The sequence below is a fragment of the Prionailurus viverrinus genome, chromosome B3 (genome assembly GCF_022837055.1).
Source record: "Prionailurus viverrinus isolate Anna chromosome B3, UM_Priviv_1.0, whole genome shotgun sequence".
Lineage (NCBI taxonomy): Eukaryota > Metazoa > Chordata > Mammalia > Carnivora > Felidae > Prionailurus > Prionailurus viverrinus.
The window spans coordinates 131,466,274-131,488,522 of record NC_062566.1 but is presented as its reverse complement, the minus strand read 5'-3'; the positions used below and the strand labels follow the sequence as shown (position 1 = coordinate 131,488,522).

Here is a 22,249-nt window from a genome sequence, read left to right as displayed (position 1 = left end):
TAATTACTGCTTACCTTTGGGGAAGAGTACAATTAATGACTGGGAAGGACCTTCTAGGAGGTTCTGGGGTTCCTAGGATGATGGACCATCTGTGGTGGTTATACACATATATTCACTTTTTCAAATTTCACTGAGCTATGCCCTTGATTTGTACACCTTCCTGCTTACATGTAATATTTTTTAACTTTACTAAAAATAAATGTATTACAAATTTGTAGAAATTTTACTTCTCAAGATCCATTCTTAATTTTTTTTTTTTAACGTTTATTCATTATTGAGAGACAGAGAGAGACAGAGTGTGAGCAGGGGAGGGGCAGAGAGAGAGGGAGACATAGAATCTGAAACAGGCTCCAGGCTCCCAGCTGTCAGCACAGCTGTTCAGCGGGGCCTGAACCCACGAACTGTGAGATCATGACCTGAGCCGAAGTCGGACGCTTAACCAACTGAGCCCTGGCGGCGTTACTCTTTTGCGCTCTGGAATCACACAAAATGAATCTGCTCCTTCTTCCCCACGAGAGTTCTCAGATTCTCCTGGAGGTTTTTCAAGATAAACATCCCGGTTATTTCAGTCTTACCTGTTGCGTGCCATCCAGTTTGGCCACTCCCCATCCATCTCTCATCAGTGTGTCCCTCCCAGAATGAGGTCCCCAGAACCAAAAGCCAGGTGGGCGGGGTGGGGTGGGGGGGGTCCTAGGTAATAGAAGGGAGCAGGGCCATGTGGACTCTTCAGTCAGGAGGCCTGGCCCGGCACCGAGAACGCTCCGGGAGGCTCGCCAGCCCTCAGGCAGGGCTGCATTTTTCACAGGAGAGGGAGCCCATGAATCTTCTCCAGATTACCGAAAAGTGGAGGGGGGGGGGGGGGGATCCATGAGCTGAAGAAGCTCAAGAGGCACAGATCGAGGTGCTTTCCCCCCAAAACCACAACAGTGGGATATTCCCAGGTTAGAAGTTGCTTCTGTGGTGGTGATGGTGTTTGATGATGTCTTTTTTGGTGTTTTCCTCTAGTACGAGTATGCTTTGAGACATCTGTACGTGCTGGTCAACCTTTGTGAAAAACCTTATCCGATTGACAGGTGAGCCAGCCCTGGGCCTTGCGGGGTCAGTGTCAGTCCGAAAGCAGAAGCAAGCAGCATTGCTAAACCTTTTCTGCAAGTGGACACTTTGACTTCTGCCAGCCACCCCCTCTCACAGTAGAGGAATCCAAAACTGATGCATCCTCCGTGAGATAATTGTTGGGTGGGTCCGTCATAAAGGATGACCTGTTCCAGGTTGGATTAGGTTTGTGTTAATTTTCTTCAGAGTTGACATGGGTCACCAACTTCTTCTTCCTGTTTTGCACAGAATAAAATTGTCCATGGACAAGGTGTGCCTTCATTACTACTGAAACACTGCCTTCCTGACGGGTTTCCACGTGGGAACACTGCCGCTCAGAACGCGTGCTAATCCGGGCAGAAGAGGTAGAACAAGAGGGAGGCGAGCCTCCCAGGCCCTCCTGGGGAGCGCGGACATTCCCGGGCCACCCTCTAGGCCTTGCACAGAGACCTGCTCACCGCTGCCTACTTCCCCAGCCTCCTGCAGGTCCCGTGTGATGCTCCGATAAAACCACAGATTGGTGTGGGGAAAGCTCTGTGTTGAGTATAATTGCTTCTTGGGAGGTGTTTGTGCTCATTGGTTTGAAGGAGCAGAAAGTTCACTGGAGCCTCTGTAGCCAGTGAAAGTCTCTGTTCTGCGGAATTTGAAGCAGATAGGGTGATTTTATCGAAGAGGGATGTATGCCCCAAATGGAAAACTGTTTTTAGGAAATCTCATGATTTTTGATTGCTTTTGTATCTTATTTATCAATAATGGGCAAATCTCAAAAAATAAAATTTTATAATGGAATCTGAGTTTAATTTCAGGCCCCTGACTTGGTTAGTGTATCCTCTGGGCCTCAGCTCCCTCACCCCTTCCCACGGCTCTGCCCTTCCTGTCCCTCTGTACTTCTCGGATTTCTCAGCCTCCTGTGCCTTTGCTACTTACTGGTCCTCTCGCCCCAGAGTGCCTTTTCCTGTGTGTGGTAGGTTCTCTAGGTGTATCTGAAGTGCCATGTCTCCCTTGAACCTTCTTCCACTTCCTCCTGGCCCCCTGACCCCCTCATCGAAAGTCCCCTCCCCTTTCTGTGTTGATTTGTATCTCTTACAGCACCGGTCAAGATCTGCCTTTACTGGGGAGGGGGTGTCTCAGCTCCTGGAGGGCAGAGACTGCCCAACTTACTGTTGTTTTCTTGGCCCGGTGCCCCACACTGGGAGGTACTCAACACCGGGCTCGCTAAAGACACGTAAGTAACACTAACCATATCCACGCAGCGGAATATCACAGAGCATTAAAACGGAACGAGAACGAAGCTCTTTATGTGGGAACGTTAAACCAAGTTATCAGTCACCAGAGACCACGTGCTACACGATTTCATTTGTATCTATTTGTCCAGAATAAGCAAGTCTATAGAAGCAGAAAGTGGGTGAATGGCGCCAGGCAGTGGGGCGAGCAGGGAACGGGGAAGGAGCTGTAGCTGATCGCTATGCAGACTTCTTTTTAGCGGTGACTGAAAATATTTTATATTTGCACAACTCTGAAAATACAAAAAAGCCCCAGAATTGTACACATTCAGTGGAATTACGCAGTTTACTCGTTACATTTCAGTGATGCTGTTTTTAAAAACAAGCCATATAGCCAGATGCTGTGTAGCTAGCTAGCTAGAGAGAAAGCAAATGCGAAACACTAAGTAAACCCCGATATTCATGACCACCTGTCTTTATGAAGTGAGACCTGTCTTATTTAACAGGGATTGATGCCCTTAAAAAATTTTTTTAATGTTTATTTTTGAGAGAGACAGAATCTGAGCAGGGCAGGGGCAGAGAGAGAGGGAGACACAGAATCTGAAGCAGGTTCCAGGCTCTGAGCTGTCAGCATAGAGCCCAACGTGGGGTTTGAACCCACGAGCCATGAGACCTGAACCAAAATCGGACGCTTAACTGACTGAGCCACCCGGGCGCCCCTGATGGATGCCTTTAAAGTTTGGAGTTATGGATCGGACGTTGGGACACTGGCCAGAAGGGTTATGTCCGTGACAAATTCCAGGTGTTAACTTTGTTTCTAATGGGCCCACTTTCTATCAGCACAGATTACCCTTTCTCAGCGAGGTTGTCCTCCGGCTAATCAAAGGACCTCAGGATAAAGAACTCTTACCATCCTACAGATTTGGGGGAGCTCTAGGGTGTTAGGTAACAAGTACACGAAGCATACTGTGTGTGTCGTCACTAATGGTCAATGATGGGTGAAATGGAGGGCTGGCTGATGTTCAAAGAAACCTGAGCACTGAAAAGGAGAACTTTTAAAAGGAGTACTTTAAAAAGGTCTCAAGATACAGGTGGGAAGAAGCTCTGTTCTATTTCCACGAACTGTGATACTCTTGTTCTCCATTTGTCCTCTGGAGAATGAAAATATGTTTTATCTACTGAATAAATACAGAAACTCCAACAGCATTCATGGTCCTAAGGGTTAAGAACAGCTATATTTTGTTTCTGAAATAAATGGCAATTGCATAATTCACAGTGCTTTGGTTTCTTTTTTCTCCCTTCCTCTTGTGGTTCCACAGGCCCCCAGTAGATACGGGCTCTCTGTGCCTCATATTGTAATTTTCTGTTCGCTTTCTAATGAGGTTGAACTTCCCATGTGTGTCACAACTAAGATCAGCCTTTTTTATTTATTTATTTATTTTTGTAATTATAGCCAAAACGTAGAGACATGTTCTGGCATAAGAGTCATATAACGCAAAAAAAATTCAGAGCAAATTGTGGCCATCTCTTTTCCTCCCCATAAATCCCAAAGAGCAGTTTGATATTCATCAAGAATCCCCTTCCTTTCTATTAACATACCTATATGCAAATTAGACTTTTTTTTTTAACCTTTTCATTATAAAAATATATAGGAGACCATGCAAAACAAATATGTTGCTTAGTGAATTATAAGGTGACCATCCTTGTAACTATCACCAAAGTCAAGAAACTGAGGGGCGCCTGGGTGGCGCAGTCTGTTAAGCGTCCGACTTCAGCCAGGTCACGATCTCGCGGTCTGTGAGTTCGAGCCCCGCGTCAGGCTCTGGGCTGATGGCTCAGAGTCTGGAGCCTGTTTCCAATTCTGTGTCTCCCTCTCTCTCTGCCCCTCCCCCATTCATGCTCTGTCTCTCTCTGTCCCAAAAATAAATAAATGTTGAAGAAAAAAAAAAAAGAAACTGAACTTTACCAGCTGTAGTAGTCAAGGTCGTCTGCGGAAACAGAACCGATAGCAGACTGGAGACCCGGGGGGGGGAGGGGGGGGGGGGAGGGGGTTGCAGCATAAGTACAAAAGCTGTCTGCAGGCAGATTCCTTCTTGCTCCAGACTTCGCTCCAGGCAGGCCTTCCACTGATTGGATGGGACCCACCCACATTACAGAGGATGATCCCCTTTGCTCAAAGTCTTACCAATTTCCCTGCTGGTCATTACATCCAAAGAACACCTTGGCAACAAACAACCAGAATCACGTCTGACCAGATATCTGGGCGCTGTGGCTCACTCCACGTCGACGCATAAACCACACCAGCCATCCAGAAGCCCCTCCTGTTCCATCCCGGTCACGGCATTGTCCCCCCCCCCCCCCATGACCACTCTCCTGTGTTCTTTGTGGCGTTCACGCATGTGCATCCCCACTGTTCGCTCTTGCCCACTTAACAAAAACGGTAAATGTCTTTTCAGCTCCTTTAACCTACAGATTTCCTCCCCATCTCTTTCCAGCTTCTGTTGAGGAACCCAGGCTATTGAGTGGTGGAGTTTCTCAGCCTGGGTTTTGATGACTGCATGCTATGGTGTTAAGCATGTTCCCGGCTCACTCCTCCGTGTCCCCTACAAATCAGCAGCTCAAGCATGCTCAGGTTGGCTCCTTTTGGCAAAGGATGAAAGCAGGGTGTGCTCTTTGCTCAGGAGGCACACCGGCTGAGGTTTGTTCCTTTAAAAAAAAATTAAGTTTACAGACAGCAAGCAGGGGAGGGGCAGAGAGAAAGGGAGAGAGAATCCCAAGCAGACTCCTCACTGCCAGCATGGAGCCCGATGCGGGGCTCGAACCCACAAACTGTGAGATCATGACCTGAGCCGAAACCAAGAGTCGAACACTTAACCGACTGAGCCACCCAAGCGCCCCTACTCCTTTCTGATAGTAGTTGATGCTCAGTGCCTGTATCGATTAATTCATCAGAGGATTGCAAACTGGTAAAATTCTATCATTTTCTTCTCCTTTATTAGCTGCAATAACTTCTCTGCTATGTATTTGTGTTTGAATTGGTTCCCTCTCCCCCTCAAAAGGTGACCCAGTAAACTTTCTAAATATTTTGAACTCATGGATGTAAACACATCTAATGGGTTTCAATCCTCTGTACTCTGTTGAAGCTGGGGCAGTCGGGTCCCCCCTCAAGCCTGCATGCCCCTCGAGCTCAGTGGAGAGCACATCCCTCCACCACTGCATGCAAGCCGGGAATCCAGAGGCCCACCTAGGACCCTTCCTCTCCCTCACACCCTCCAGCGCATCCTGCTGCCGCTGCCTCCTCAATGCTTCTCAGGTTTAACCTGCCCGTCCCCAACCCCCTCCCAGTCCAGACCTCACCTCTGCCCTAGGTTCCTGCGGCCGGCTTCTGTAGACCCCCTGCCTCCTGCCTGGCCCCCTTCCAATGCCGCTCCAGGAGAGTGGAGACTTCCCACACTCCTTGTGATGCCAACCAGGATTACTCAGGGCTCGGCCCCGCTCCATCTCTCACTTCCCCTGGCCTCAGGCCACCTTGAAATGACCGGTTACCCTACATACAGCATTCTTCAGTCTCGTTTTTTTCTGAGGTTTTTAATTTTTTTTTTTTAAATTTTTTTTTTTCAACGTTTATTTATTTTTGGGACAGAGAGAGACAGAGCATGAACGGGGGAGGGGCAGAGAGAGAGAGGGAGACACAGAATCGGAAACAGGCTCCAGGCTCCGAGCCATCAGCCCAGAGCCTGACGCGGGGCTCGAACTCACGGACCGCGAGATCGTGACCTGAGCCGAAGTCGGTCGCTTAACCGACTGAGCCACCCAGGCGCCCCGGTTTTTAATTTTCTTATCTTTGTCAAGAACTGTCTGGGTTGGGTCACCTCAGTCTGACTTCAGCTCAGGTCATGATCTCACAGTTGGTAGGTTCGAGCCCCACATCAGGCTCTCTGGTGTTAGCACAGAGCCTGCTTCAGATCCTCTATCCCCCTCTCTCTCTGCCCCTGCCCTGCTCACATTCTCTCTCGCTCTCAATAAATAAAATACAGGGGCGCCTGGGTGGCTCAGTCGGTTAAGCGTCCGACTTCAGCTCAGGTCACGATCTCGTGGTCCGTGAGTTTGAGCCCTGCATCGGGCTCTGGGCTGATGGCTCAGAGCCTGGAGCCTGCTTCCGATTCTGTGTCTCCCTCTCTCTCTGCCCCTCCCCCGTTCATGCTCTCTGTCTCAAAAATAAATAAAATGTTAAAAAAAAATTAAAAAAAATAATAAATAAAATACATTAAAAGGAAAAAGAACTGTAGGTCTGAGATTTTACCCCACTTGCAAGCTAACAAGGTCACTTGCTGCAGTTTCATAGGTGCTGGCAGAAGATAGGAGACCCCTGGGGCAGAGACAAAGGACTTTATGTTACTCCCCACACTCAGGTTGCATGAGCTTCACATTTGCTTCCATCCTCCCTTCCCACCGTATGTACGGAGGCCGAGGTGGGCCCAGGAGGATGCTGTGTACACAGCGGGGTCTGGGTCATGGCTGAGAAATCTTGAGCTTAGGAAAACTCCCTGGTCTTTTCAAAATGCTGCTAGCAAACCTGTGCAACTCTTGCCCTGGAGGGTGACACTGTCTTCCAAGGTGAGAGAGAGTATTTCATTTTCCTGGTCAGGAAAAAAAAAAAAAAAAAAAAAAAAAGACTGCCTTCTTCCCCAGAGGGAGAAACTATATAATTCAAGGCTATTCAAATACTCTTAAAAAGATGACTAGAATAAAAGCTGGCAATGACCCGTCACTAGACATGTGGAAATGCAAGGGACATACGGACTGTCTCCTGGTGGTGGTGCAGGAGTTCTAGTCCCTCCTGCCCTCGGCCAGCTCCTTATCCTTCAAGACCCAGCTCAGATGTCCCTGTCTCCAGGGAGCCCTCTTTGCCTCTGTGCTTACTGCTGTCATCAAACTGGTCACACTAAGCTGAAAATCGGTGCATGGCTCAGCAACCCCCAGATTTGAGCTCACCTCTACCCTATAGACCATAGAGTGCCTTCGTATAGATTTGGAAAAGGCATCTCTTCTTCTGAGTGGACATGGTGCTGTTCCAAGGAGTAGCCAGTCTTGGAGTCCAGATTGAATTTCAGTACACTTAATCACCTCAGCTGTGCAACCTTGGCCGTGAATGACCTCCAGGCCCATATATGCAAGCCCTCAATTTACCTTTTCAAAAAGATCTGAGGCTTCCCTTACTTGTCCCCCCCCCCCCCCCCCCCCCCCCGGTAGGAGTTTGGTCCCTGCAACAAGCCTGGGAAATCGGGATATAAACACTCATTTTAAGAGCAGGGAAGGGTGCCTGGGTGGCTCAATCAGTTAAGCCTCCGACTTCAGCTCAGGTCATGATCTCGCAGTTCGTGAGTTCGAGCCCCGTGTCCGGCTCTGTGCTGACGGCTCGGAGCCTGGAGCCTGCTTTGGATTCTGTGTCTCCCTCTCTCTCTGCCCCTCCCCTGCTTGTGCCCTGTCTCTATCTCTCAAAAGTAAATAAACATTAAAAAAAAAAAAAAAAAAAAGGGAGCTGGAGATGTTCCGTGACTTGCTGAGGGCTCCCAGCTGGGCTGGAGCCCAGGTCTCCTGGCTGCTGCCGAGGTTCTTCCCACCCTTACTGCTCAGCAGGTTTTTCTGACTTTGAAAGCAAACAGATGTTGGAGTTTCCTTTTGGCTTAGGGTTGCGTGGGCTGAAAGGATTCCTGGAGAGCCTTCCTCAGAAAAGAATGTTTCCCGGCAAATCGCGTGACGGCTGGGGAAGAGGGGAAGCCACCCCTGTGAGCTGGCACTCTCGTCCCCAGAGCCCAGCTCTATATAGCCTTCCTGCGAAGGAAGGGCCTGGTTCCTGCCCCAGCTGCTGCCCACTTCCTCCCAGATGACACTGCCCAGCAGGAGGCAGCTCCGGTCCCGGAATCCAGGCCAACTGAGGGCATACACAGCAATCGCGTCTGCAAATGTGTGCCAAGACTTCTGGACACAGCCTCGGCCTGCCAAGTGGGAAGATGGGTGTGTCTGTAGTTGGGGACCGGGGGAGGGGGGGGGTCTGCTGCAGCCAGACGGCTCTCTCCCCCTCTCTCTGCCCCTCTTCCCTCTCAGGGCCTCTGTTCTCTGCGCATCTCTCCTGTAGGCCCGCCCCTCGTCCCTCCAGCTCATAGTTGGGCAAATCGGATACGCCACCTTAAGGTGTTGTGAGGCCATCACGGGCCAGGCATCTTCAGGGCCTGTTTGAGATTTTTTCTCGATGGGCAGGACTTTGTACCCAGCTGTCACTGGGAGGCCTGGGAGAAGTTGGAGTAGCAGGGCCCGGGCGTGACTCAGCCTCTCTGCAGAAAGCTGGGTCTCTGCAGAAAGCAGAAAGCTGCTTTCTCCAAGGCTGGCCCCAGCTCCAGCCTCAGGCTGAAGGCCAGTGAAAGCAGAAGAGGGAGCCAGCCTGCCAAGGGGAGAGGGGACACATGCCAGGGAGGAGACAGATGAGCCCCTGTCACATTCTTTGTCCCTGTCACCCTTGGACACACACACACACACACACACACACACACTGATGCACAGCTCTGGACTCCTGACCGCTTGCTCGGGGCCACCCTGTGACACTCACCATGGCTGGCTGTCTAGGCAAGTTCACCCAGAGCTGGGACCTAACAGGCAAGGTTTGATGACTGGTTTTCTACCAACAAGACACTTGTGATGCTGTGTGGGTCAGGAAGAAGAGCCTTAGATTTTGGGGGAGGTCAGCCCTGAGTTCAAACCTCTGCACAAGCTTGGGTACAACACCCTGTTATCAGCTGAATTGTGTCCCCCCAAAGTTCCTATGTGGAAGCCCTAACCCCGAGTATCTCAGAAAGTGACTGTATTTGGACACAGGGCCTTTAAGGAGGAGAGTAAGGTTGGGGCGCCTGGATGGCTCTGTCGGTTGAGCGTCCAACTTTGGCTCAGATCCTGATCTCATGGTTTGTGAGTTCGAGCCCCGCATCGGACTCACTGCTGTCAGCCTGTCGGCACAGAGCCCACTTCGGATCCTCTGTCCCCATCTCCCTGCCCCGCCCTGCTTGTGCTCTCCTAAAATATAAATATATATATACAAAAAGAGGGCATTAATGTAAATTAGGTCAGAAGGGTGGGGCCCTAATCTAATAGGACTGGTGTCCTTAGAGGAAGAGACAGAGGGGGGCTCATGCAAGAGAAAAAAGGCCACATGAGGACACGGCGAGACGCAGCCATCTGTGAGCCAAGAACTCAATCCTGCTGACCCCTCGGTCTCAGACTTACGGCCCCCAGAACTGCGAGAAAACAAATGTGTTGTTTACGCCCCCCAGTCTGTGGTATTTTGCTATGCAGCCCAAGCAGACTCATATGCCCCCTTCTTCGAGCCTCGATGTCCTCATTTGCAAATACCTCCCTGCAGGGGCTGTTTGCAGATTAAATAAAAGAATGCTGGGGAATCACTAACCAGTGCCAGGCTTCCCCTGAGGGCTCAGCGTGTGTGCCGCCCTGGATGAGGCCCGCACCCCTGTCCTTGTCCGATCACACCTCCCTGTGGGCAGAGACATCTAGACAACAGGGAGTCCGGGCAGCCCCACCCCTCCTGCCTTCTGGTCTCTCCTGGGTGAATCCCGGCATTGGCCTGAGGATGCTGGGCCCTGCACACACCCACACACACACACGCGCACTGATCTTACAGCGGCCCCGTCAGCCCAACTCTCTGGCTGCTTCTGCCCTTCCTGGGAGCTGGACATAAGACCCCAGGGCTGCGCTAGGACCCAATCCACCCTCTGAATCCCAAACCCACCCCATGTTGAGGCCCCGCCTTGGCCAAAAGACCCCCTCTACTTTCCCCAACTGCCTCGGGCCTCGTCGGAGGCGGTGGGCGCTTACCTTACAGCTGGGGGTACAAGGCCGCATCGCAAGCTCAGCTCAGGGCTGTGGGGACTGGAACCCCAGGAAGGGGACGGTGTCTGCATCCTGTAGCGGGGGGAGGAGGAGAGGGAGGGGCAACCTGGGACGGTGCCTGGCTACCCTCGGTTTCTGTACATTTGCCCACCTACGCTCACCCCCAGCCTGGAAAGTCCTCCCGGCCAGCAGCGTCCTGAAGCAATCCTGTATCTCACACCGGGCTGGCCTGGAGCCAGAGCCCAGAGCCCAACAGCTGTTTGTTGACTGGCTAAACGAGCTGGCTGATGCCCAGGGGTTTAATTCGGGCGAGTCCAGCCATCCTTCCCTGGGCACACTGCTCATTGCCGTTCACGCTGGGGCTCCGTTCGAACTTTGTTTTATTCTCTGTTTCCCAAGGCCTAGAAGAGTGCTGACAGTTAACAGGCACTCAACAGATACATATTTTTAATCAGCGTGGACGACAAAGATGTGAATGGTTGGAATCCGGAGGACAGAGCAGAAGTATCAACAGACAAGAGCAGTTTGCTATCTCTCGTGAGGAGATGAGCCTGGGGGGCTGTGCAAACGTGTATAAGGACTCTCTTGCCAGCCTAGGAGGTCAGAGGAGTCTTCCTAGAGGAGATGGGCTTTGAAGGATGAATAGGAGTTTGACCAGTGACTCCAGGAAATGGTATTCCTGGGATAAGAAGCAGAAGCAGGAAGGTGTGAGATCATTTTTGAAATGATACAGAGGTGGGAATGACGGGAACCAAGGGTGGGGTGGGGCAGGCAACAGATGACCAGGCCGAGGGGCAGACAGGGGCCACAGCCATGGGATGGTTGATAGCACACTGCAGATTCTGTCAAAAGACAGGGCCTTCGGGAGAAAGGAGGGGGAGGTCTTCTGAACCCCATCTGGGAAGGGAGTTAGGCATTCATGGGGCGGGGGGCGGTCTGGCCGGCTGAGCAGGGCTCAAGCCTCTTGAGGAAAAAAGATGCCATTTTTAAAGGGGCTTTTATTAAATTCTCCCCACACGGCGTCTCTGGCCACATTGCCACAGCCCTGGGGCGTGCCCACCAGGGAAAGGGCTCCGTCAGTGTTCTCCTGTGGCCGAAGCTGAACTTGTCCTTGTAGACGCTGAGCCGGCCTTTACTTGGTGGATCTGGTGTTTGTCTGGCTGCTTCCGGAGGGACTCAGAACCTGGGGGGCAGGAGGGCCACGGCGGGCACTGGTAGCTGAGGGCAGTCTCCGGTGTAGGGGGTGTAGGGATGGGGGGGCTCGTCTCAACGCACACCTGAGAAATGCTCCTGAGATGCTGGGAGGGGCCAAAACGTCCAGCTCCGTCCTGGGGGCGCGGTGGGCAGCTGTGGCCAGGCCGCTCCTCCTAAGGACAGTCCTGGGGAAAGTCAGCCCTTCCCACAAAAGACAGGACTGGGCGGGCCGGGGCTGGAGCAGAAGGACCGGCCTGAAGGGCTGTGAGTGAACAGGGGGCCAGGCCTGGGCTCTGTTTGCCGCAGCTGGCTGGAGAGTCCCTTCTCTCTCTGAGCCTCAGTCTCCCCTTGTGTCTAACGAAGAACTTGGCCCCTCGAGCGCTCCTCACAGGATCTTCACAGCTGTTCTGCTGTGTTGGCCTACGCATGCTCGGTATGTTGCAAATGAGTGTGCCAGGTGGGCATCCCATCCACGTTGGGAGTGTGCGCGTGTTCAGATGGGGGGCTCCTGCATGCATGTGTTGGGGGCTTGGTGAGCGAGCCGGAGCCCAGTCTGCCCGCTTCCGCGCCAGCCAGGCTTTGAACGCTGCCACTGGAGGGGCCGGGGGCGGGGGGGGGGGGGGGGGTGGGGAGCCCCGGCCTCAAAGGAAGTTGGGCTCCCGCACCACGAGGCAGGGCGGGCCCCCGCCGCCCCCGCCGCCATCCAGGGGTCGGTACACGAAGTGGAAGTCGCGCTTGGGCTCGCTGCGCAGCAGGTAGCCCTTGATGCGGTGGGGCAGCGCCTCGTCCGCCAGCTGGAAGCAGCGTCCGTCGACCAGCACGAAGAGCCGGTAGTCCTGGGGCTGCAGCACCTCGAATTTCTCCGCGCACTGAGCGCACAGCGCTTCGGCCAGCGTGTCGGTCCGCGACGCCAGCGTCCGCGACTGCCGCTCGGGCTCCAGGTACGACACGCAGATGAAGTCCTGCGGGAGGGAGACGGAGGGGTCTTGCGTCACCGGGGGGGGGGGGGCATCCCGTCTCAATCCCGTCTCACCCCCACCCCGACGCTGGGAGCTTGCAAGGCGCCGAGGGGCTGAGTGGCCTCGGACAAGTCCAATGCCCTCTCTGGACCCCCGGCTCCTCTCTACACAGAGAGGGGACTGCAGGGGCGGGTTGGAAGTCGGGGGATTGGAAGTAGGAGCATCTGCGGCTGACTCTGCCGTGTGACCTCCGCAAGGCAAGGTCCTTCTCTCTCTGAGCCTCGCCTCCCAACGGGCTGACCATTCTGGGGGAGTCAGCCGGGCGGGCGGGTCTCGGCAATGAGGAGTGAGCACGCCCCCTGGTGGCCAGTCCGCGGGCTCATCCGTCACCCACTTCCTCAACAATTCCTCCCGAGGCTCCCCCTGCATTCCCACCCCAGGCCCGACGCTGGGGCACCGAGGCTGGCATAAATAAAATCGAATGTGCAGACCCCAGCACCAGCAGCCCACGGTGCAGCTGGAGCTACTAAGGCTGGCGAAACAGTTTAGTCCTTAAGGCTGGAAACAGTTCAGCCTGGGGGGTGGAGGTTCCTCGTTGCAGGGGCAGGAGGGGGGCTTAGTGAAAGGGTAGGGGAGCTGGGCCTGAAGGCGGGTTTAGGACGGAGGGAGAGGGGCACCGCCCGAGCTAGGGGGGCAAGGGTGAGGCGATGCCTGTGCGGCTGGGTATAGGAACACACGCACAAACCTGAAGAGCATCTACACCTTCCAAGAGCCCCAGAGGGAGGACCAGGTGGTGGAAGGATGGGCCCTTGAGTTCCTGCCTGGCTTTGAATCTGCTCCCATGCACTGTGTGACCTTGACCTCTCTGCGCCTCCATTTCCTCATCTCTAAACTGGGATGACACCAGTCCCTTACAACCTTGGCTGGGAGGAAGCAGACAAACTAGCTCAGCGCCTGGAAGAGTCCCCTTTCCCCCCAGCACTTTGAGGGCAGGTAGGAAGCGGTGTGTGAGGGGCTGCCCCCTTGTGGAAGGCTGGTCGCAGTACAGCTGTCTGACCATAGGGAAGATGATGAGGACCAACAAGGCGACCGCGACTTAAGAGTGATGATAACTATGGTTACAGGGTGGTGAGTGCAGACGAGTCGCTGAGAGGAAGCAGGGGGTGGTGCCCTCCCTGGACCCCGGAAATAGTGCTGGGGGGCTTCCTCATCCCCCATCCAAGCCTCTCTCTTAAGCTTTACCTCCCCAGTGAGAGGCACTGATGCTCTGCCTGGTTTAGCACTGGGAACCTACAAAGTAGAAGCAAGAAGTGAGCAATGCCATGGTCAGACATGGGCCAGCAGAGCCCCTGTTGCCAGAGTTGGTGGAGAGACGGGTGTTCCAGGAGGGGATGGGGAGCAGTGATGTGCTGGAGGGCTCCTGTACCAACTTATGCTGGCTCACAACCAGCTTGAGAAAGCCAATTGCGTACATCTCTTTCCAATTCCAAGTTCGGCAATCCCAAGTTAGTAGATTGAAATTGGCCATGATGGGAGTATTTGCACCATGGAAATTGACAGAAGCTAAAATCAGAGCTGCCTTTTTTCTCCCCAGAAGCCAGTTGGTAAATATTATCAAGACACCATTGATAAGTGGTGGGGGGATATCATCTTGGCAGCCTAGAACACGTACTTGGGAGGCAGAGCTCATCTGATCCACTGAGTCCCAAAGAGGGGCAGGGACTGCTCCTGGCCACATAGCAAGCTAGTACAGAGCTGGGTCCAGACGTCCAGGCTTTTGCCTCCCAGGACTGGGCTCTACCTGTTACAGTGGGGCCATCTTGAAAGCCAGGGGTGGGGTTCAGGTCTAGTGTGCTCCAGGTGCCAAGGGAGTGAGACGGTGGAGTGTTTACAGCTCTGGATTGCTGCCTGGCCTGATGTTTTAATGTCTTCGTTCTGCACACACCCCTATCCCAATCTGTCCCAGGCCCTGGGCTTGGGGCCCCTCAGACATGTGAGTCACGGGCCCTCCCTTCCAGGGCAATGGCTTCATACACAGATGGTCACAACATGGTGTGATATATGCCATGGGGATATAATGGGGGAAGTAGCAGCAAGAAACACAGAGGAGGGCATCAAACCTGGGCCATAGGGAGTGGGAGATGGGTGGGGAGGTCGTTCAAAGAAGACTTCTCAGTAAAACTGAGGACAGGCTGTGGCAGCAGTGTGGGGCCAGAGGCTGAGTGCCAGGGAGTGGAGCTCCGCATGTTCAGGGTATCGGGGGCAGCTTGACTGGACGCAGCATGGAAGTGTGTGGGGTGATGAGAGTGTAGGAGGCAGGATTCCCGCCGTCCATGGCTTGAATACTGAGTGTGTCTAGAGAGAGGTGGGGAGGGATGGTGGCTGGATTGGAGGGGCAGGCTAGGCGCAGAGGCACCGTGGCAGCATTTGTCCAGAAACAAAAGGGGCAAGGCCGTGGATCAGGCCGTGGGCTCCCCAAAGTGGGACTGGCAAGACTATGTCCATATCTCCAGGCCCAGCTGGGCACTAGGACATTAGGACACTGAAGACACTAAGGAGTGTTGGACAAAAGTCTCATTCCTCCCATCCTGTCTTGCCTGCTCAACTAAAACACCGATGCTGCCTGGAGAGACTTTTCTAAAGTATCCCGTCGATGTCGGGCTCCTGGGTTGGGGGGCCACGGGATTGGCGTCCGCGGGACGGTCCCTCCGGCCCCCACCCACCCTGAGTCCCACGCATCACCTGCACGGAGGAGCGCGAGGCCCGGGCCTTGTTGAGTGTGCGCCGGCGCTCCCAGCGGTGGATGGAGTCCTGCACCTCCATGCTCAGCTGCCGGGTCACCGTGATCTTGTCGTAGTTCTTGATGTGCTCCAGGGCCCCGTACGTGGTGGTCAGGTAGTAGGAACCTGCGGAGACCAGGGTGTGGAGGCTGAGCTGGGACCCCTCCGCCTGCTTCTCCAAGCTCCGCCCACCGCCGCCGCCTGGGGCGCACCTGCAGCACCCTCCCCTGCGGAGCTGCAGCCCTGCGCTCACCCCTGCAAATGCACACGCTCCCTGAAGTCCAGCGTTCCCCCTGTCCCAGCTGTCAGGCTCTGCTCAAAGACTGTCTTTGGCTCCCCTTCCGGACGGAACTTATTTATCTTTTTAATGTTTATTTATTTTTGAGAGAGAGAAAGAGAGAGAGAGCGCGAGAGCGAGAGCGCGCGTGCCGGAGGGGGAGTGAGTGGGGAGGGGCAGAGAGAGAGAGAGGCAGAGGACCGGAAGCGGGCTTTGCCCTGGCAGCGGCGATCGGATGCAGGGCTGGAACTCAGGAACCGAGATCATGACCTGAGCTAAAGTCTGTAGCTCAACCGACAGAGCCACCCAGGAGGCCCTCCCAGGACTTCTTGATTGAAGAGAGGAACCAGCCCCTTACTCTGATTCACACCATTATTATTACACCGTGAGTCACCTGCAGCCCCAAGCATGCCTGTTGCATTGGATGGAGCTGCCAACACATGTCTACAAATTCCACACCAATATGGAAAAAGTCCACACCCTGGCTGGGGAGGTTGTGAGCTAATGTCACGGCTAACACAGAACTTGGGCTGGCATCACGTATCAGAGAAGAGCCAATAAACCACGCATGCGCATCCCTTTGTAGTTGAGCTTAAAGCCAACTGTGCCGGGCACCCTTCCCTGGGGCCCCAGCCCTTGCTGCCCTGAGAGCCCATCTCCTCTAGTTGGCATGCCTCCAAGGCACTGTCCCCACCTGTCATCATGTCTCCCTGGCTAGTAATGGAGGAGCTGAGTACAGTGCACTGACTGGGAGCGTTCAGGTTTGGAGTCAGAGAGCACAGTCCAGGTCTGAGCCCTTCAGCAGCCAGCCCTGTGATCTCGGGGGAATTACTGTCCTCTCTATGCCTCAGTTTCCTCATTTACTTTTCCCAGAATGTTGTAAAAAGTAAATGAGATGAATACTGTCGAGTGCAGGGCTTAATCGAATGTGAGTAATGCAGGTAGTTAGGTGACCTAAGGGAGATGCTCTAGAGGCTTCTCACCCTCTCCCAGACAACTTCCCCTTGACTTGGGGCCATGCCGTGCAGTGCCTGCCAGGACCACTAGGTGGCAGGCAACCCCTCCCACCGGGAGTTTGGGAGCTGGTTGTTTCCTTTGGGGAGAGTGTTGTCCTTTGATGGAGAAAACTCACTACCCCTTTAAAGATATTTGCACAGGGGCACCTTGGTGGCTCAGTTGATTAAGCGTCCAGCTTCACCTCAGGTCATGATCTCATGGTCCGTGAGATCAAGCCCTGTGCTGACGGCTCAGAGCATAGAGCCTGCTTAAGATTCTGTCTCCCTCTCTCTCTGTCCCTCCCCCACTCACACTCTGTCTCTCAAAAATGAATAAATGTTAAAATTTTTTTAAAATTAAAAAAAAGTTTAAATGTTAAAAATGTTAAAAAAAATTTTTTTAATAATAATAAAAAAAGATATTTGCACAGCATGACCAGCTGTCAATCAGTGCAGAGGGGATGTGGGCAAAGGTGACCATGGGGGTGCTTCTAGAAGAGGTTTGGATTTTGAGCTGGCTCCAGCCAGGTGCACAGCAGCTGCCAGGGTCTCCCGTCTGCCCGTATTTGCCCAGATTTGTGGGAGCTGCAGAGAGAGAGGCTAGAAGGAGGCTGGGATCCGATCAGCCCAATGTTCAGGCGCTCTCTACTTCTTATAGGAAGTCCCTGATCTCTCATGCCTGATAAGCCTGCTTCAACGAAAGCAGGACCCAATCACTGGTCTTTTTACCAAATTAGCAGCACTCAGAACCAGCTGAAAGAACATGAGGGTCTCAAAGAATGCAGTCAGACTCGCAAGGCCTCTGGTTGAGTGCAGGATGCTGGGGCACCCAGACAGTGTGAAAGCCCCACATCTAGCCCAGCACATGTGCTTTCCCAAGCCGGAGACGTTACGGGACTTGTCCAAGGTCTCCAGCCAATCAGAGGCAGAACGGGGGCCGAAATCCAGCCTGCAAACCGCTCTTTTTACTACACTGGTATTAGTTCTCCTCTTAAGATGGAGGAACTGACATTCTCTAGAGTGGGGGCTCCCTGAGAGCCTGCCCCGTCCCAGGCATCTCTGAGCTCCTCAGAGCACCCACTCCCCTGTAAGGCAGGCTCTTCTTTGTATCTGAGCCTCAGGGGCTTTGGGAACGGAGCACCCTGTGTGCCATACCAGCCAGTTAGGACAGGCGGCAAAGCTGGGGAAACGCAGGAACGCTGTCCCCCTCGCGCTCTGTCCCTCTGCCCCTCGGCCCAGTTACTTCTAGATGAAGGTCTGCTGGCTGTCAGACTTGAAGGGTGGACGCCCCGGCCCAAGCTGAAGACACCCACATCATCTCACTACCGGAGGCCTCGCCTATGAGGCCGGGCCTGTCCTGGGTGCTGGGACTTCCCACCTTGACTATCAGAGTAGGAACAGAGAGAGGTACAGGGAGGCCTCTTGGTATATGCAGCATGATGTAAAGCTGGCCCTCTGGGCCTCAGAGCTGCCACGGGCAGGCTCTGTCACCAATGTCGGTGGGGGCCGGGAAGGGATGCTGGGAGGGGCCGTATACAGTGCATGGCAAGGCTGTGTGTGCCCTGCCCGCCTCTTTACTTCCAGCAAACACCTCAAGGATTCCTTAGAAATCTTCCCACGTGGGGGTGCCTGGGTGGCTCCACTGGGTAAGCATCTGACTTCAGCTCAGGGTTCGTGGGTTCGAGCCCCGTGTTGGGCTCTGTGCTGATAGCTCAGAGCCTGGAGCCTGCCTCAGATTCTGTGTCTCCCTCTCCCTCTCTGTCTCTCCCCAGTTTGTGCTCTCTCTCTCTCAAAAATAAAAAAATAAACCTTAAAAAAAAAAGGATCTAGGTTCTAAAAAAAAAAAAAAAAAGAAATCTTCCCATGGAGCCAGAGATTGACTACTTCAGTTTGAAAGAGGGCAGGGTACAGGGTATTCAGGCAGCCTTGGGTCAGAAACTGTAAACTAAGACCTTTATGTATTTACTGGTACTTGCCTTGTCTCAAAAGCACTTAACATAGCCCAGAATAGACCAGCATTCCCGCCTGAAGGACCTTTGCTTTCCTACCCAAACCCCGGGTAGCCTCAGGAATAGAAAGAAGGATCCTAGGAGGCCATGGCAGGATTGTGGTGGGGATCGCAGGCCCATTAAGAGAGGGTAGCTGGGCCAAGGACGTCCCTGCCCTCTCCCTGTTCAGCTGCTATGCCTGGCCTGGAGCCTCCTTTGGCCATAAAGATTCAGGCTGAGAAGGGAGTAGGAGTCATAGTGGCCAAGGCTTGGCTGACCACTGCTAGAGAGCAAGCCAGGACTCAGACCATGGCAGAGCCCCATGGTCTAGCTCCATTATTCCACCCCTCAAGTGTTTTTCTCCAACACTGTCTCTAAGACACTAGAAAAACCTATGGGGTTGGGGCTAGTTCTTTAATAGGATTTGTAAGTGATTTCTTCCCAGGTACATCAGCAGCAGTGCCCTTGGTGGAAAATTTGAAAGATGGATAGGTGGGTTGGTGGATGGATGGATGGATGGATGGATGAATGGATGGATGGATGGATGAAAGAAAGGGTGGGTGGATGGGTAGGTGCATAGGTATATGGGTAGATGAATGAATGGGTGGGTGGGTAGGTATATGGGTAGATGGATGGATGGATAGATAGATAGATAGATAGATAGATAGATAGATAGAATAGATGGGTGGATGGATGATGGATGGATGGATAGACAGATGGGTGGGTGGATGATGGGTGGGTAGATGATGGATGGATGGACAGAGAGATACATGGGTGGGTGGATGATGGATGGATGGGTGGACGGGTGAGTGGATGGATAGGTGGATGGTGGATAGATGGATGGAAGGATGGATGGGTAGATTGGATAGATGGGTGGGTGGATGATGGAGGGATGGGTGGATGTACTGGACAGCAGATAAGCACTGCTTAAGGAAGCCTGGCTTCCACTGAATTCCTACACCCTCTGGAAGACAGGTTATTACAACTGCAGAACTTTTTTTGAGAGGAGAGAGAGAGAGAGAGAGGGAGAGAGAGAGAACCCATGCAAGTGCACGCACACACGAGTGGGGGAGGGGCAGAGGGAAAGGGAGAGAGAGAATCTTAAGGAGCCTCCATGCCCAGAGTGGAGCCCGACACAGGGTTAACTGCAGAACATTTTTAACTGAAGAGGAGAAAAAATAGTTCCGGAGGTCCCAGGGCCCTAGTCAAAGTTATATGGGACAGCAAACTTCAAGGCTTTACACGCTCCCCTGAGTTTCCAAGAACTCACAGAACCACCCATGTCACACTGTCACCCCAGAGGCCAACACACGCTAAAAATGCAAACAGATGTAAAGTGGGCCAGCTTATCTCAAGAACCACAAGGCCCAAAGGGGACACTCGGGCCCCGAGAATCTCACTTCGTCCTTTGGGGCTGACGTGTCAGAGCTGATATCTGGGCTGTCTGCACCTCAAGGATTGCTGGTGGAGGAGTGGCCAAGGCAAAGTGGGTGGGGGGGAAGTGGTGGGAAGGAGGAAAGGGGAAGGGAAACTGAGCATGGGGTGAGCAAACACACCTCTGCCATCATCCTACTCGGGAGTGCAGGTTCCATGTCCCAGCATCAACCTTCTCTCACGGACACAGGACCTGGCCACGGCTGAATGAGGAGGGGGCCGACAGTTCCCAGGGCCACCCCTGTCTAAGAACTGATCATTATTCCCTGCTCAGACTCCTTCCCTTGATGGGTCCACCCACTGATTCAGCCTTATCTTTTATGCTACCAGCAAATGCTGTTCCCTCTGTGAAGAATGCCTCTCCCACTTCTTTCACGGTCTGGCTCCTCTCCAGCCTTCAACACTCAGCTCAGGTATCACCTCCTCCTGGAAGCCCTCCCTGCCTGCACAGCCTGGGCACCGCGCGCCTATACACTGCGGACTTCCCATCATTCCAGCATCCGTCAAGCAGTGGTGACAGGGTCTCTTTACTGGCTCAGCTCCCCTGCTGGTCTGTGAGCTCCCGCAGGACAGGGCCCGTGTCCAGGCCCTGTGTCTTGTCCTCGGGGCTCAGTGGAATCTGGCATCCCAGAAGTTGCTTGTTGGGCTGTGCAGCGGACCCTGGCGGCCTGGAGAGGGGCCTGAGGTGGGGACTCACCCTCGCCCAGCTGCAGGGCAGGGTCCATGAGCTCCATCATGTACTCCACGTTGAGGAGCATCTCCGTGAGGTTGCTGCGGGCCAGGACGTACATGAGCACGGGCAGGAAGTCGTCTGCGCCGTAGGGCTTCCCTGGGAGGAGAAAGGGTGCAGAAAGTAGTGAGTGTGAGGTTCTCCTTGTGAGCCATTCTCTGCCCTCGGGAAGAGGACAGCGGTTCGCTGGGTGGGGGCCGGTCTCCCCTGGAAGAGGAACCTTGCAGCCTTCTCATGACTCAGGACAGGGGCAACCTGGGACCAGCCTTCTCAGGGATGTCTGAGACACAGCCCAGGGTTAGGAAGAAGGAACTGAGAGAGCCACCCTCCACTGGAGTGGTCAAGTCCCAACCCCTCCCTCTTCCCCAGCTCTTCCCCCTCAATGCCCCTGGCTGCTAACTTTTTTTTTTTTTTTTTTTTTTTTTTTAAGATTTTATCCCTAAAGTAATCTCTATACCCAACGTGGGGCTCGAACTCACAACCCTGAGAACGAGTTGCACCCTCCACCGACAGAGCCAGCCAGGTGCCTCCCACCCTCGCTGCTTGCTTGACAGCCAAGTTCATATCACACTTATTCAGGAAGCCATCCAGAAGCAGCTGTCTAACAGTGATGTATTCGGGAGGGTCCCCTGTCCCTTCTAACCACATCTCCCTCTGCATCTGCAAAACAGAAAGCCCTCCCTCAATCAGTACTACGTGGTTGGAAATCCCACCATTCAACCTTCACTCTATTGGGTTAAGCAGGGCCCTGTCCTGAGGGGTTCTTTTAACACGTAAATACCTCTGAAAGGAGTAACCCATCACTTCTGCTTTTGTGGGAGATGTTCTCATGGCTCAGAGGATCTTGACAATAATAGATGCTTTGGGGAAGAGACAAGGGTGGACAGTGGGCCTATGAGATGCCTCCCCTGTTCGGCTCCGGGATGGCCCTGGTGACTGACTGGCAATACAAAGGCACGGGCTGGTTGTGGAGGGAAGAATTCCTACAAGGACAGAATCCCCTGGAGTCCCTCAGTTGGCACATTGGCATTCCCCCCCCTCTTTTTTTTAATGTTTATATATTTTTGAAGGGAGAGAGAGAGTGTGAGTGGGGGAGGGGGAGAGAGAGGGAGACACAGAATTGGAAGCAGGCTCCAGGCTCCGAGCTGTCAGCACAGAGCCCCACGCGGGGCTCGAACCCACGAGCTGTAAGATCATGACCTGAGCCGATGTTGGATGCTTAACTGACTGAGCCCCTCAGGCGCCCCGGGAGGAGTCTTGCTCATAAGAGCCCACCTGCTCGCTCATTCATTCATTCATTCATTCACTTAAGCCCTCGTACTAACCACCCTATTCCTTGGGTGTCACCTGCCCAGGTGACAAGATCTGATTTTTTCTGGATTCCAGCAGGGACCAGAAAGATGTGAGTAAAGGAGATGGTGTGACAGAGGTTTGAGAAGAGTGGAAGCTCAGTGTTGAGTTTAGCAGCCCCTCCGGAGGCCCTGTGTCCCGCTGCCCATGCCTGCACAGGCCGCCCACCCCTGGGTGCCGGGAGGCACGATCGAGCCGCGCTTCCGTGGGCTCCGTGTGTCCACGCCTCTCCAGCACAGGCCAGCGCGCTCCTCTTCTGTCCTCCACGCTCCCCACGGTACAGTGCTGGCACCGCGGGGGCCTCTGACGACGTCTCTCCCATGGGGGC

General features: G+C 53.7%; 2 protein-coding genes across 3 annotated transcripts in view; one reads left to right on the top strand and one right to left on the bottom strand.

Moving 5' to 3' along the window:
* The window catches only part of LGMN (legumain), a 36,097-nt gene extending 34,211 nt beyond the window's left edge, over positions 1–1,886 (top strand). The window contains exons 13-14 of the mRNA XM_047863212.1: positions 1,006–1,073; positions 1,342–1,886. Of these exons, the coding sequence (XP_047719168.1) occupies positions 1,006–1,073; positions 1,342–1,384 (111 nt within the window). The 3' untranslated portion in view covers positions 1,385–1,886. The remainder of the gene's footprint in view (positions 1–1,005; positions 1,074–1,341) is intronic.
* A 9,308-nt stretch (positions 1,887–11,194) lies between these two features.
* RIN3 (Ras and Rab interactor 3) overlaps positions 11,195–22,249 on the bottom strand; it is a 124,134-nt gene continuing 113,079 nt past the window's right edge. For both annotated transcript variants that reach the window (XM_047862362.1, XM_047862361.1), the window contains exons 8-10: positions 20,539–20,670; positions 15,110–15,273; positions 11,195–12,370 (exon numbers count right to left, since the gene is read on the bottom strand). In XM_047862362.1, the coding sequence (XP_047718318.1) occupies positions 12,050–12,370; positions 15,110–15,273; positions 20,539–20,670 (617 nt within the window). In that variant the 3' untranslated portion in view covers positions 11,195–12,049. The remainder of the gene's footprint in view (positions 12,371–15,109; positions 15,274–20,538; positions 20,671–22,249) is intronic.